At 40.5% G+C, this 15,841-nt stretch overlaps 1 protein-coding gene and 1 pseudogene across 2 annotated transcripts in view; both read left to right on the top strand.

Moving 5' to 3' along the window:
- The window catches only part of MYOM1 (myomesin 1), a 137,905-nt gene that overhangs the window by 28,449 nt on the left and 93,615 nt on the right, over positions 1–15,841 (top strand). Inside the window, exons 4-6 of the mRNA XM_082418586.1 lie at positions 2,879–3,107; positions 3,759–3,916; positions 14,782–14,874. Of these exons, the coding sequence (XP_082274712.1) occupies positions 2,879–3,107; positions 3,759–3,916; positions 14,782–14,874 (480 nt within the window). The remainder of the gene's footprint in view (positions 1–2,878; positions 3,108–3,758; positions 3,917–14,781; positions 14,875–15,841) is intronic.
- Positions 10,778–14,775, top strand: LOC309640218 (BTB/POZ domain-containing protein 10 pseudogene; annotated as a pseudogene). The gene has a single exon. The product of its transcript is annotated as a BTB/POZ domain-containing protein 10 pseudogene (transcript).

Below are 15,841 nucleotides of genomic sequence, written 5' to 3'. Positions count from 1 at the left end.
CGTGCCTAGAGCCTGTGCTCTGCAACAAGAGAAGCTACCGCAGTAAGAAGCCCGCACACCACAACAAAGAGTAGCCCCCACTCACGGCAACTAGAGAAAGCCCGCGCACAGCAACAAAGACCCAACACAGCCAAAAATAAATAAATAAAATAAATATTAAAAAAATAAATAAATGATAATTTAAAAAATAAACTGTGATAAAAGAAAATGTGAATAAAAATTTTATCTTCTAGGTTTTATTTCCAGTTCGCCTTCATTTTTTATATGGAGCCATCTCCTATATTCTGTTACTATGAAAATAACACTGCATAATGGTATTGACAGTATGAACAATCTAAGAGGATGGGAAAATAATGAACATTTGCTGAGTACCTATTGTTTGCTGGGAATCACTCTAGGTGCATTATATAAACTATCTTGCTAAGTCCTCCATCCAGCCCTGGAGAAATATTAATATGTCAATTTTTGGACAAGGAAATCTAAGCTCAGTGACTTGCTGAAAGTCACATGGCTGGTAGTGGATGAGCTGAGAGTCCCCCTAGGATTGGCAAATGCAGTCGTAGTATATTTCTGGAGAATACGGTTTCTTCTGGATGGCACTTGAAAATTCCACTTCTTATAGTCTGATAAGTAGAACTAACTTTATGTCAGCAACAGGTTTTAAATTGAAATCATCAGATATAGAGTATTGGAAAAGTTTTAAATTTATTTTAAATTTGCAGTAGTGTGTTTTTGATGTTAGCATCATATTCTTGCTCTTGTACCCAAATTATAGCAGGGTTACCACTGACATGCACTTATATTTACTTAAAGGCAAATGTCCCTGCTGTCCTGGGTCAAAAATATATTTTTAAGTGTACTTGAGTTTTCCTGTGAAATAATTACAGTTTTTTCCCCCAAGGTTTACCTTATTTGCAAATGGAAAAGGCAGGGAAACCATGACTCCATTCTGTCCTCTAGAGCCACCTCCACTGTTAAAAGGCATGTGAACTTAAAGTTCTGTCACTTAGAGTTGTCTCGACTTGGGGCCGGACTAGCATTGAATATAATCCATTATTATACATATTGAATCATATTACAAACCTCATTTCAAATCTCTATATTGTATATTAGCTTCTATAGAGAATTCCAAGTAGATTCTCATGACGTTTGTTTTGTAGTCACTTATTAATTCATTCACTTCCTATCTCATTCAAAAAAAAAAATTAGAGGTAATTATCTCAGGACACTAAGCTAAAAATGTTCCATCTTCCTTTTTCTCCCCCTAAATTATAGCAGATAACTTCCTTGGTAGAGACTACTTATTAATATTTGGAGAGATAGAGAGAAGGGAAAAGAAATTAAAATTTACTCACTAAGTTGAGTAAAACGCAAGGTGGACTAATTTGTCTACCATATGTTTTAGTAATATTCCATGAGAAATTCCAAACTTGTGCAAATGTTGAGTCCTACTTGTCAGCAAACTATATAGATTCAGGTGCCAGGGACTTATAAACACAATGGCAGTGTTTGCTTGAAGTTTGAAGTAATTATTCTATTAATTAATTTATTTATTTTTGGGTGTGCTGGGTCTTTGTTTCTGTGCGAGGGCTTTCTCTAGTTGCGGCGAGCGGGGGCCACTCTTCATCGCGGTGCACGGGCCTCTCACTGTCGCGGCCTCTCTTGCTGCGGAGCACAGGCTCCAGACGCGCAGGCTCAGTAGTTGTGGCTCACGGGCTCTAGAGCACAGGCTCAGTAGTTGTGGCGCACGGGCCTAGTTGCTCTGCGGCATGTGGGATCTTCCCAGACCAGGGCTCGAACCCGTGTCACCTGCATTGGCAGGCAGACTCTCAACCACTGTGCCACCAGGGAAGCCCTGAAGTAATTATTCTTATAAGAAAAACAAATGTACAATTCTGCCTTAAGAGGTCTCAGGAGACTCAATTTCAAGAGAATCTTCAATATAATCAACATACTCCTCAATGAAACATGTAATAGGATTGACAACAAAGGTATTGAAGGAGCTTTAAAATAATCCAAATATTTTAAACAACATTACTAAATCACAGCACAAATTCTATCATAAACTACTGTACTAGGCACAGCACTTTGGGATGTAACCACTCACTTGCCATCACCATCATCAATTATGAGTGAAAACAAGTCACTTTTGTCAGCATCAACACTTCAATTGTGAGTTTGATCATGTCTTTACAACAGGGCTGTGTGTAAGCACAAAGTAAGGTTGTCATATTAAATATGTATATACACACACACAACCTTTATTATCATGGAAAGGAAACCCACTAGGCTTAAGGATCTCACATAAATTTACAACTTATTTCTGCGTGCAGCACCTCTGGGCAATGCATTACATCATCTGAGTTACAGAATCCAGATCAAGCACATAGTCGAAAATCAGAATCACAGCCACACAAACTGTCTGTCATTTTACAATATCAACTTTTCTGGAAGGAAGTCGTAACTTAATCTTTTTTTATAGACTAAATCATATTTAAACGCACTAAGGAAACCGAAGAAATGACGTTGGGCAAGTTATCTAACTTCTCTGTGTCTTGTTGCCATATATCTGAAGTAGAGAGGGTACAGTCTACTTCAAAGGGTTGTTGTGGGGAAAAATGAGACAATGTATGTAAGAAGCACTTGGCAAGGCACCACAACCGGAATAGGTATTATTGTTGTCGTTATCATTGTTGGTTAAGGTGAAGATCACTGCCATGTGTGAAGAGTTAGCTCCTATTTACCAGGTCTTTCTATGTCAGGTCTTCTTTGGGCACCGTGTACAGCATCTGAGGTCGGGCGCTTTGAACTTCGTAAAATTGGGCTATCTCATCACTGCCATCCACAATATCCATATTTCGCTGTTATTATGTTTTAGCCAAGTGCATGTCAGTGGAATTACAGACACAGAAGAAGAAAGAATTAAAGAAGCTGCTGCTTACATAGCCCAGAGGAATCTCCTTGCTAGAGAGGAAGGAGTCACGGCAGCCAAGCAGTCCACAGTATCCCAAGAGTCCAGGTCCATGCTTCGCCAGGAGGAAGGTTTTGAGAAGTCAAGGAAAGTTGCAATTCGAGAAAAGGCAGAACACCTGTCACTGAAAAAAACGGTAAAAAAAGACAATTTAATATAACTTACAAAAGTAGAAATGCCACCACTAGTAGATAACTAGTAAGGACCTACTGTATAGCACAGGGAACTCTACTCAATACTCTGTAAAGGCCTATATGGGAATAGAATCTAAAAAAGAGTGGATATATGTATATGTATAAGTGATTCACTTTGCTGCACAGCAGAAACTAACACAACATTGTAAATCAACTATACTCCAATAAATATTAATTTTAAAAAGTAGAAATGCATGTAACATTGTGTATATGTGTGTTAATATAGATTAATTAGATTCAAATGAAGAAATATGTGGTCTTGCGGAGAAACAAAAGAAGGAAAAAGCATCAAAATGTATAGGTCAAAGAAAGACACACTTAATAGTTTTAAATTCTGTGAAATTTTAGGTTCTATAGAAATTAAAGTTCTTGAAGAACCTTAAGAAATCCACCTTAAATAAGTAAAATATGTTGCTCAGGCTTAGAATGTTAAAAATCAAGTGATATGTCTGTTTTCGAAAGAGGTGAGGGGGATTCGTTTGAAATGGATGCAAAAGTAAGGCTCCAAATGAAAAAATGATCATTTTGATTTCTACATTACATTTTTGTAGCACGTGTTACTTTGATTTCATAATATGTTGATTTTTTTTCAGTTAGAAGAAACTGAGGCATGTCATAAAAAGTTGAATGAAGATAATCTTCTCCATGCTCCTGAATTTGTCATTGAACCTCGTTCCCACACTGTTTGGGAGAAAGGACATGTAAAATTACACTGCTCTGTAGCCGGCTGGCCAGAACCTCGTCTCACATGGTATGCTGTCGTTATGAAAATTTCTCATAGAATCGATTACTCAAAGTTAATTTTACCTCTTGTGAAAACATGTGGCATTGTGAATATGCAAGAGTCAGTGAAAGCATCTACAAATTTGAATAGAGTTTTTAAATAGTGAAGAAAGAATACGTGTATGAAAGGAAAGAAGAGTCTTGCATCCATTATGATTTATTATGATACTTTATAATCCTATTATACAAATGGGTCTTTAAAATTATACAAATGGGTGTTAAAATTTAGTCAGCATATTTATTTGGTATCATTTTGTGATGAGAAGCAATACTGCCTTTTTGAAAGTAATTAAGACCCAGAGGGCTCCATCTCTACTCCTCACATGAGCTGAGGTCTTAATGTGTTTTCCAAAGCCAAACAAAAGAGGGGATGGTATGGGAGCTGTTACGACTATGGGGCCTGAAGAAATTTTTGTTCCATAACGAATAAGCTCCTCTTTTTTCTGTCCATTATATATCCTATTGCAATTGTCAATGACTTTGTGATCCCTAAACTCAGAACTCTCCCATCTTACGGCATGAATGTCTGCCACAGAGAGCAGAAGTCTGAAGAGGATTGTGAGCCGGTTTTAAAAGGCATTTTCCGTCTTCTTCTCCGACAGGGCTATTTTGCATGCAGTTCTCTTATCCTCGAGAGTGGCGGTAAATATGCCCTATGTCACAGTATAAACACTTCACAGAATAGCACTGTCACCCAAAGAGCGCCTGTCTCTTCCTCTGTTTTCTGTTATTTCTAATGTTCTTTGGACACCTGGTTAGCGTAATGGAGGTGGCTGACAAGATAAACTGCTAGCTAAGGTTATTCTTAAGGAGCAGGTGGTGAGTTGTGTTTTTTTAAAATTCATCTGTGATATCAATCTGCCTGTGGTAATATTGGATTTACTTACAGTTTTTCTTGTATGTAAACTCTTTCCAGGGTTCTTGAGTTTGAAAACCAAAGAATGAAACCAACACCAGCTCTATATTACCAAGGCAAATAATTTATAGTAAACAAAGATGAGAAATGTAGGAACATATTTCAATGAAAATGAAGTTTAAAAAATCAATTTCCAAGCTTTAAAAGTATGAGTATACTATAGTAAGTTAGGAATCAATCCATCTTTGCCCCACCTTTCCCTCTACCTATAGAGTTGCACAAATTGGCCTATCAAGGGGACATTTCCTCTTAAAAAACTGATTATTTCCCACCTCAGAAAAATATCCAAATTTTCCTATAGAAATACATAAAGAATAACAAGTTTTTAGCTCCAAGAAATATTACTTGAGATTCACTTTGTTATAAAGCAGAAACTAACACACCATTGTAAAGCAATTATACTCCAGTAAAGATGTTTAAAAAAAAAAGAAATATTACTTGATGAGTAAAAAAATTTCTCATCTTTCATGAATTAAAATGTACTACCAATAAACGAATAATTGGAGTCCTTAAGTAGATATATTTATTACACAGTGTCCTATCTCTGTTTTCCTGATTTTTAAACATCAGAGTTAAAGATGATTTTCAAAAGAATACAAAGTAATCTCTAGGAGGTAAATATTAATTTCTTAAGCATTTATTTATTCCGTTAAACACACAGCAACTAGAATACAAACATGCCATGTACCACTGATGGTGTTACTAAGCCAGAGTAATGGGGTTCTACAAAGGCAGAGCTCAAATTCTGTTGGAGATTAAACTCCTTACATAGTGCTTTGTGGGCTGAAAAAGGAGTGATTTAAAAACAAACAAAAGTAAGCAAATGAGTAAATATGTTGATGTTAAAAAAAATAAAAATAAAAACAAACAAAAAAGATTAAAACGCCACAGAAAAAAATATGAGATGACTAAATTGTCAACCTGTAAAACTCCAGTCAAATTGAAAAATAGAAATACTGTCAGTTTTTTTTTTTTTTTTTTTGGCTGCGTTGGGTCTTTGTTGCTCCATGCAGGCTTTTCTGTAGTTGTGGTAAGCAGGGGCTACTCTTCATTGCAGTGCGCGGCCTTCTCATTGCGGTGGCTTCTCTTGTTGCGGAGCTCGGGTTCTAGGCGCGTGGGCTTCAGTAGTTGTGGCACACGGGCTCAGTAGTTGTGACTCACTGGCTCTAGAGCGCAGGCTCAGTAGTTGTGGTGCAGGGGCTTAGTTGCTCCACGGCATGTGGGATCTTCCCGGACCAGGGCTCGAACCCATGTCCCCTTCATTGGCAGGCGGATTCTCAACCACTGTGCCACCAGGGAAGCCCATACTGTCAGCTTTTAGTTATCTTCACTAATGGGGCTGAGAAGAAGTACGATTGATCCCTCAAATCTTTCACATTTAGCTTTGAAGTATTTATTTCTTTAACATATGAATTTTATGGCCTAGGGGCTCATTTGAATCAAAAACAAAGGCACAGAGACAAGATTTGTCTCAGGAATGTTTGGGAGGCTGTTCATTGACTGGAACAAACCTTCTCTAGTTCCCGTGCCCACTTTTGTGCTTGGAGAAGTCAAATCCATTCTGTATCAGGAATTCTCCCAGTAGGGACGGATCAGACCATTTCACAGAAAGTCCTGTTGCCTTGAAAGTCAAGTGAGAAGTAAATATGAAAACAAAAGAACCAGTGGACCACTAAGAAAATAGTTCACCTTATTTAGCAAGCAAGATTTGCCCCTGGATAAAGCTGAAATTTGGACAATGAGCTAGCAGATAACTGAAAATTGGCTGTGGCAATAAATAAGGTCAGAGCCAGGTTTTGTGGGGCATAAGAGTTGTACAATTTGAGGAGCACTTTTACAAAAAAGAATATAAAGTTAAGTCATATGCATTAGGCACAGAGCCTTATGGGGACCCATGCTGATGAGAGACCCTGAAACTTGAGCTTCACTGGTTTCAAGGTAAATCCACCTCTGAGAGTAAACTTCCATGTAGGATTGATTATAGCATGCTGGGTACATTGCCTTTTTAAAAATAATCATGAAATGAAGCTCTAATTTACTTTGCAAGCTGCTGGTCCAGAGTATGCGATCTTCAGTGAACATCCTTCCCCTCAATGAGCAGGGAATCCACGACCTAGCAAGAACCACAGTTAGTGGTGACTAATTTGCTGGCATTTATGCCTCTTTTGTACCCAGCTGCAGCTTCCTGGGCCTGACACTGAGTATAAGTATGAAAGAAATAATTGAGAATGACCTTACTGAATAGAAGAAGGGAAAGTAGAGAAATAAGCGTGCGATGCTGCTGAGGGCAGTTGTGATGCCTCCGCTTGAAGCCTTTAGGGCTTTAGCCACGTCTTTCAAAGGCATGTGTGCCTGGGGCCTGGCTCCCTCAGACTCCTTTCCAAAGAGGGTTCAGTTCCAAGTTTCCACTGGGCACCCTCAGGTCATGGAAGCCCCTGAGGTCTAACAAATGATGTCAACACTCAGCAGCTGCTCTTTGGCCAACCCCGCGTACTGACTAAGTCCGTCTGGATGGAATCTAGAGGGTACCCGGGGATCACTCACTGACAGGAGCGCCCATCATTCATCAGGGCCAGGTGTGGAGACGCTGAGCAGCACCGCCCTATTTCCAGCTCACTTTCCGAGCAGAAGGAAGCCTGTGGGCTTTGCGTCCAGTAGAAAAGTTAGTTGTAGATGACGCAGCTGCACCACCACAGTGAAGCAGGCCATCCCGAAGGAGGGCTTGTCAACAGAGAAGGAGAAATGTATATGTGGTGAAAAACCAAAGCTGTTTTACTTAATAGGCTATATTTATATAATAACTTGTTTAATAGGCTATATATTGGTTTAAAAGGGGAGGAAAAACATTTATGTTTGTATCCATATTACTTGCATAAGGAAGCTCTGGAAGGCTATGTAAGAATCTAAGGAGAACAGTTAGCTTTGGGGAGGAGCTGGGCAGAAGGCAGACAGGTTTGAGGAAGGAGAATGTTTCCCGGGCACCCTGATATTTTCTGATCCTTGAACCGTATGCCTGTATTGCCCAGTCAAATTGTAAAAGATATGTGAAATGAGAGAGAAAATTTCTCTTTAAGAGAAGGAGAGAATTGCATTAATTTTACACTTTTTTTTTTTTTAAAAAAGAGCCAGATTTAATTGCATTTCGAGCCCAAAGTCTAAATCAATTTTTTCAATGGAAGCCTGGATTGTAATCTGCAGGGAGACTCACACAAACTCCCTGGAGCAATGTGTTAGTGTTAGTGAGGATTAGTATTAGTCTAATGCTCACTCAATACCCACGTTCTCAGATGTGTATGTGGTTACTGGGCTAGATCCTCACGCAAGACACTTAAAAATACATACTTGAAATTCTTCACATTATCCCTGAAGTCACTGTCAAATAGACAAAGATATTTGTCATTAGGCATGGTAAGGTTCAAAACCTGGCAATAAAATAGTACGAGAAATGTATCTTAGGAAGAGTCCAGAGATTTGGAAAAGCCTTAATCTATTTTTGCAAATTATATGAATTCATAAATTCCATGATAGAATCATGTATTGAATTTGTTTACAAGATTAGAGTTATTTACAATGTATTTAAATTTAACAATTACTACCATATTATCTTAGGAAAACAGCCTGCATTTAAAATAGTTAAAAATTATTTATAATTACTTCCCAGGTATAAGGGTTTGGGATTTTATTTTAGATTTTTCTTATTTATTTAAGTCCAAATTCTATGCTAATGGAATAGCTCTCTCTCAGCTAATTGGTTTTTAAAGTAACAGCTATTTATTCAAAACAGTAGGGTTGCATTCTAAATAGCAACCACACTTGTAGGGGTATTCAACATGAAAAGATCATTTTGGCAGGCATTATTTGCTGATAGAGAAAAGTTAGAGTGAAGCCCTTTTGTTTGACCATGCTTTACACTGCCAAAGAGCTTTCACTGTAATCCCTTCTTATCAAAGTCAGCCCAGTATCCAAACAGACATTTGTTTGGAGGAATTAAGTGTGTATTTTACACACATACATGAAGAGTATTCTAGAAATACTTATAACAGAAGCTCATTAACTAGTTCATAGACTCTATGTGAAAATGATAAGGAAAATGGTGTACATCTAAATGTTCACAAGAATTTCAGAAACCCTCTGACAAATCACCCCAGGGTGTAGATAACTCTCCAAAATTAGCCGATGACTGACCAGTTTGGAATTTCATTTTCCAGAAGTAACAAACTGTGAAGCATATACAGAGCAGGCCTCAAATCCTACTTTTCTCCCCTGACTTGATGGTGAAGACAGCCAATCGCAAATGACTCTGAACCCGAGTGCCTCGCTATGTGAATTCCTTGGAGAATAGAATTGAATCACTTCCTCAATTAATCCACGTCTGCAGCTTTAAAACAGATGCTTCTTACACTGACATTGGAGTTCCAGTGGAGAGAATGGAAGCTCCTCAAAGTGTGTGTGTGTGTGTGTGTGTGTGTGTGAGAGAGAGAGAGAGAGACAGAGACAGAGACAGACAGAGACAGAGAGAGAAAAGCCACGGCTGTTTAGCCGGGGGTCGGGGGATGGGGGGGAAGGCATTGAGGTGCTAGGTCGGATAGGACAGGAGGACAAGGAAGGTGAAGGAAAGCCTGGGAGCTGCAAATGCTGTTTTAATTCAAACTTTATAGAAATATGAACAACATTTTTGGTCAGAAGCCAAATCGAGTGTCACTCAGTTGTTTGGTCAAGTAGCACCTGCCACACAGAATTGGGTGTCATATTTCTCTTCTTACGTTAGAAGGAAATACTGAAAACACCACAGCAAAGGAGAAAACTGAGCAAGAGGGAGCTTTTGAGTCAAGTGTGAAATGACCTAAACCAATTCAGTCAGGAGAACATGCTGATTAACATGTTCTACCCTGTCATTCATCAAAGCAAGGAATGTTCCAGATTAGGAGGGGCCGGCAGATTTCTTTTTACAAGCCATCTCTGATCAAACAGTCCTGTCTGCCTGGAGCCCTGTGGGGAGACAGCTAACTGAGGCTGCTTCTGGGCTGTCAGAAACAGCTAGGGATGACTCCCAAGGGTGAGGCAGAAGGCTGTGCCCCTACACCTGCTACGCAGCTGCGACTCCTAAGCCAGTCCACCCCCCCGGTTCACATGCTAGGGAACTGGGACACAAAGAGCCTCAACACACCTTCTTCACATGCACTTATTTTAAATTATCCCTATCATGAAGGATGGATTTGTCAGAACTCCGTTCCTTCGGCCCCAAATCAGGAAGCACAGTTAAATCTATGGTGTTACCCAATAACTCTGTTCAATCCAGTTTAGCAAACACTGAGTGCCTAATATTTGCCTGTGATGCCTACTTCCTTGAGAGTGGCAATAGAAGTAAGTACGGATCAGACACAATCCCCAGCTTCAAGGCACGCACACCTTAGTGGAAGTGACACTTGTCCAACCGTAATTTGATAAATGTTATATATTTCCATTTGAACCAAGTAACACCAATGCAGAAAGGCAGGAATGATATTGTATGGGATTTCAAGGGAGAGATTATTGAAGAAGTGACATTTGATCAGAGCCTTGAAGGACGAGTTGGGATTTTGCTAGGTGGAGAAGGAGAATTGTACATTTTTTAAATTTATTTATTTATTTATTTATTTATTTTTGGCTGTGTTGGGTCTTCGTTTCTGTGTGAGGGCTTTCTTTGGTTGTGGCGAGCGGGGGCCACTCTTCATCGCAGTCGCGGGCCTCTCACTGTCGCGGCCTCTCTTGTTGTGGAGCACAGGCTCCAGACGCGCAGGCTCAGTAGTTGTGGCTCACGGGCCCAGCTGCTCCGCGGCATGTGGGATCTTCCCAGACCAGGGCTCGAACCCGTGTCCCCTGCGTTGGCAGGCGGATTCTCAACCACTGTGCCACCAGGGAAGCCCGTGTACATTTTTTAAAGTATAAAAAATGATGCATTTTAGGGACATAGGGTGCATGTGTGTGTGTGTGTGTGTGTGTGTGTGTGTGTGTATGAGTGTACAAGCTGGGGAGAGGTAGGGACTGGCTGAAGATTATTTCCTTTCTTTCTCTCCCTTTCCACCACTTTCCCTGCTCCCAAACCTCCTTATAACCATGTCCAGAAATCCGAAGAAATAAAAGGCAGCTAAATAGAGAACAGTTGGAAAGTGGAAGCATCCCATGTTGTCAGGAGCCAGACTGCCTGGGTTCAAATCCCAGCTCTGCTGTTCTAGCCGTGAGAGCTGGGGCAAGACACTTAACCTCTCCATGCCTGGGTTTCTTCATCTGGAAAATGGTACTACTTTACTATGCTAAAAGTAGTACCATCTCGTGTGGTTGTTGTGAGGATTGAATTTAAAGCACTTGCCTGGCTCACAGTAAACACTCTGTGTCTGTTATGGTTATTAGCGTTATTTGCGATGTCTGCGCAAGTGAAGCGGGGTGTCTGAAAGGGAATCAAATGAAGTCCAGCTCCTCTTTGGGACAGAAAATGGCTTAAGCAGAAAAGCCTGTTCCAGCACCGTAGCCACTGGCTACTGAGAACCTGAGGACGTGGTGAAGAAGGTGCCCCTTGCAGACTCAGGAGACAGTGTCTCAGGAGGGGCCCCTCCATGGAGCCCCAGCCTCTGAAGGCTGAGCGGCTTCACCAAGGATGGCCAGTCAGAAAAAGGGACTCTTTCAGCTCCTATTTGTCAGTAGTTTTCTTTCATGATTGATATTTTAAGTTCTTCCAAGATGAGAGCTATGCTTGCTCACAAAAGAGTAAAACAAATATAATGAGCTTTCAATGCAATGGCAAGGCTTTGAACAACATGCAAGAATGTTAGTGGGAAGAATGTTTTGCTTTCATCCTACACAGACAGCCAACAAAAAACCCACTCAAAGCCTTCCTCTCTGTTGTGTCAACAATAGGCAAGTTTTTCTTTTCTTTTTTTTAGATCTTCTATTGAAGTATCATATACACATTAAAAAGTGCGTATCACATATAAATGTAGCACTCTGATGAATTTTTGTAGACTGCATACACCCAGGTAACCAGCACCTAAATCAAGAAACCAAACAATTTCAGCAACCAGGATGCCTCCTTATTCCCCCCTGCCCTGCTCCGGAGGAATCACTCTCCTGACTTCTGGCAGCATTAATTAGTCTTTTCTGGTTTTGTACTTTACATGAAAGCAATCATTATACTCTTTCGTGTCTGGCTCTTTTCACTCAACATTACACATGCAAGATTCAACCACATTGCTGTGAATGGCCAACTTCTTGAACGTAATTTTTGTAATGGAGGAGTGGAAAGCACATTCATCAAGAAGTTTTAGGCTAGAAGCAGCCTAGGAGCCGGCCTGCAACCTGTTGGGGCGGCTCTTGCAGCCGCAGCCGCCAGAGCATCCGCTGCCACAGACACCTCTGGAGGGATCCAGCTGGGGACGAAGCGGAGGTGTCGCCGGCCCCGGCCTGTGCCTGGACACTCAAGGGGGACTACAGGTTATGGGTGCTACGTGTGTGCTTTCAGAGCAGCGGTGTGAGGAAGCTTGAAGTGGGGTGGCAGGATGGCCTCATCCTTATGACAGTAACTCCAGTGATCCAGAGAACGGGGATCGGAAATTGAATAGAAGACATCGTAAACTTTATAAACGTTCAGGTACTCCCTCACATGTTGCCAAAGGAGTTGTTGACCACGCCAAAATGAGTCTACATGGTGACTTGATCTCTCTCAACGAGAGATCAAGAGATAGACGAAGGTCAAGTGACAGATCACGAGATTCATCTCACGAAAGAACAGAATCTCAACTCACTCCTTGTATTAGAAATGTTACTTCTCCAACACGACAGCACCATGTTGAATGTGAAAAAGATCACAGTTCCTCTCGTCCAAGCAGTCCTCATCCTCAAAAAGCATCTCCAAATGGTTCCAGTAGCAGTGCTGGGAACAGCAAAAGGAACAGTAGTCAGTCAAGTTCAGATGGTAGCTGTAAGACATCTGGGGAAATGGTGTTTGTGTATGAAAATGCCAAAGAAGGAGGTCGGAATATAAGAACGTCAGAACGAGTGACATTAATAGTGGATAACACTAAATGTGTTGTAGACCCATCCATTTTTACTGCTCAGCCATATACAGTGTTGGGCAGGATGTTTGGATCTGGCAGAGAACATAACTCTACGTGTCCCAGCGAGAAGGGAGAGTATGAGGTGGTTTCGAGCTATTCTGGATTACTATAAAACAGGAATAATCCATTGTCCCGATGGCATATCTATTCCTGAACTGAGAGAACCATGCGACTCTCTTTGTATCTCTTTTGAATGTAGTACTATTAAATGTAGAGATCTCAGTGCCCTAATGCATGAGTTATCAAATGATGGTGCCCGTAGACAGTTCAAATTTTACCCGGAAGAAATGATTCTGCCTCTCATGGTAGCTAGTGCCCAGAGTGGGGAACACGAATGCCACATAGTGGTGCTTACAGACGATGATGTGGTTGATTGGGATGAAGAGTATCCACCACAGATGGCAGAATAATATTCACAAATTATTTATAGCACAAAATTATATAGATTTTTCAAGTACATTGAAAACAGAGATGTGGCCGAATCAGTTTTGACAGAGGGGGTCTTAAGAAGATTAGATTGGGATAGAAAGTTATACAACCTACAAAGAAAAAGTAAAAGAAAAGGCCTGGGGGCTGCCCAGAAGTGATTTACAACTATGTCCAAAGACCCTTTATTTAATGTCTTGGGAAAAGGAAGAAGGAAAGAGCCGGTGTGTAGACTTTCAGTGTGTAAAGAGTAAATCTATCACCAACCTTGCAGCAGCTGCAGCTGACATTCCCCAGGACCAGCTGGTAGTCATGCACCCAACTCCTCAAGTGGATGAGCTGGATATTCTCCTTATCCATCCCCCTTCTAGCAACCATGACCTCGATCCTGACACACAGAATCCGATGCTGTGATGGTGATGTTCCTTGAAGCCATAGCATGCTACTCTTCACAATGACGCTGCACTCTCCTCATCCTGCACTGCAAGGCCACTCTCTGCATCGTGAGATGCACAGAACAGTGTTTAGGATATTGCAACGTAGACTTTTTTAAAGACCAAAGTAGCTGAATGGTTTTTTAAATGAGTACAACTCTAGCATCTTGAGGTTCCAGTTATATAAATGTATTTGTTTACCAGTAGGTTTGTGAAATTGGTTCTTTGTATGGGGGAACAGTCCTTTTTCACACATCTAGATCTTTTCAGAAGTGGTGGAAATTGGCAGCTGGGGTACTTTCAGTCTAGATTGATATTCATCACACCCCAGATAAAATGTAGAATATTATATAGTTGCACTTTATAGATGGTGGTCAAGTGGAACTGTTCAAGCCATTTTATAGCTGTGATGCACAATATAATTTAAATAAGTGCTTCTATCAAAGTATTCCTTCAGTGAAATGTGTATAGTTTGCTGCCCATGATGAGCAAAAAATGAGTATCATTGGGCTTATTTGAATGATTAGGATGGGATTCAATGCCCATATCTTATCAGTTATCTTCAGTGCCGTTTTCATCCTTTTCAAGTGAGTCACATGCAGGGAGTGTGAACTTCAGGTGGTTTATTATCCAGTCTGCCTTACCCTTAATCTGTTCACAGATATTCATTTACTAATGATTTTTTTCGAGTTATGGGATAGGAAAATGAAGCGTTTGCTCTGCATTTACTAAATGATTGTAAACTCGGTTTTCATCAAAATAAAATTCCATTGTTTTAATGTTAAAAAAAGAAGTTTTATAATATTTATAATGCGTTTTATTTGCATTTATTGAACAGACCCCACTACCGACCTCAGTGCTGTGTTTACAGGTGTTCCTTCAAGAACAACAGTTGTGTGTGTGTTGCTTTTAATCATGAATCTATTTACACCTCAACTTACTTCACCTTGTTTCCATTGTCTCATAGGTATAAAAACCAGGTGCCAATAAACGTCCATGCAAACCCTGGAAAGTATATTATCGAAAGCCGATATGGATTTCACACTCTGGAGATAAACGCGTAAGAGACATCAGGGTCTGTGTGTGTTGCCCAGCAATTGCTTAGGGTGGCAGTTTGCGCTCCAGTTAATGACTGTCCCCTTTTCCTCCCAATGTAGCATGATCAGGATGGGGGACAGTCCCATACATTGCTTCTTGGTGCACACCTAAAAGCTATAAGCATGACACTTTTACCAAGCCCACGTTACCTCCCAAAGTGATCTTTCTTGAATTTAGTCAAAGACGATGAGGAAAAATTCATTTGTATCTACTTATCCTTTTATATACTGGAGAGTTTTTCTTAGACATTAGTAAGAAAATAAGTTACATAAATAGGCATTTATATTCAGTTATCCTTTCAGAGTTCCAAATCTATGCCATCACTATACACTTTTGCCTTTAATCAGTAAAGGCCGATGAAGTTTGGGGTGGGTGACATTGCAAGTAAGCCAGACTTGGAGAAATTGTTCTTTCCTTCAGCTCACCAGGAACTGTGAGAAACTATGTGCCCACCCTGTCAGCCTGTAGATGGACGCAGAGCCTGACATTGGGATGTTTTTAAAGCAAAATCAAAAGCAAAATTTGAAAGCAGAATCCACATCAAAATTTCCAAGTTTTCAAAGGTTTATCATGTCTCCTAATGCAGTTTTGAAATCCAAGCCTAGTTATGTGGATGAAAAAGTTAAACAAGCTCCCAGCATTTTCGGTTCAAATAAAACCATGACATGCTGAGATGTCAAAGTAAAATTTACGTCATTCTGATCTCAAGAGATTCATAGCCTTCTCAGGTCAGAGCAGTTGACACAGGTGATGCTGGGCTTAAAGCAGAAAGAACCCTGGGACCCTGGGGCTTTCGCCAAGCATTGACCCCTTCCTAAAGTTGCATCCATTCTGCCAGTCGGAGATTCTACCGAGGCGGCAGCGAGCTATGTGGTCGCTTTATAATTAAATAGCTATGGGAAAGGCAACTGTATTGACCCTCCTGGGGT

The sequence above is a fragment of the Balaenoptera physalus genome (genome assembly GCF_965194825.1).
Source record: "Balaenoptera physalus genome assembly, chromosome: 12".
NCBI lineage: Eukaryota > Metazoa > Chordata > Mammalia > Artiodactyla > Balaenopteridae > Balaenoptera > Balaenoptera physalus.
Note: the sequence above shows the minus strand (reverse complement) of the source record. Positions and strands in the feature narration are given on the sequence as shown.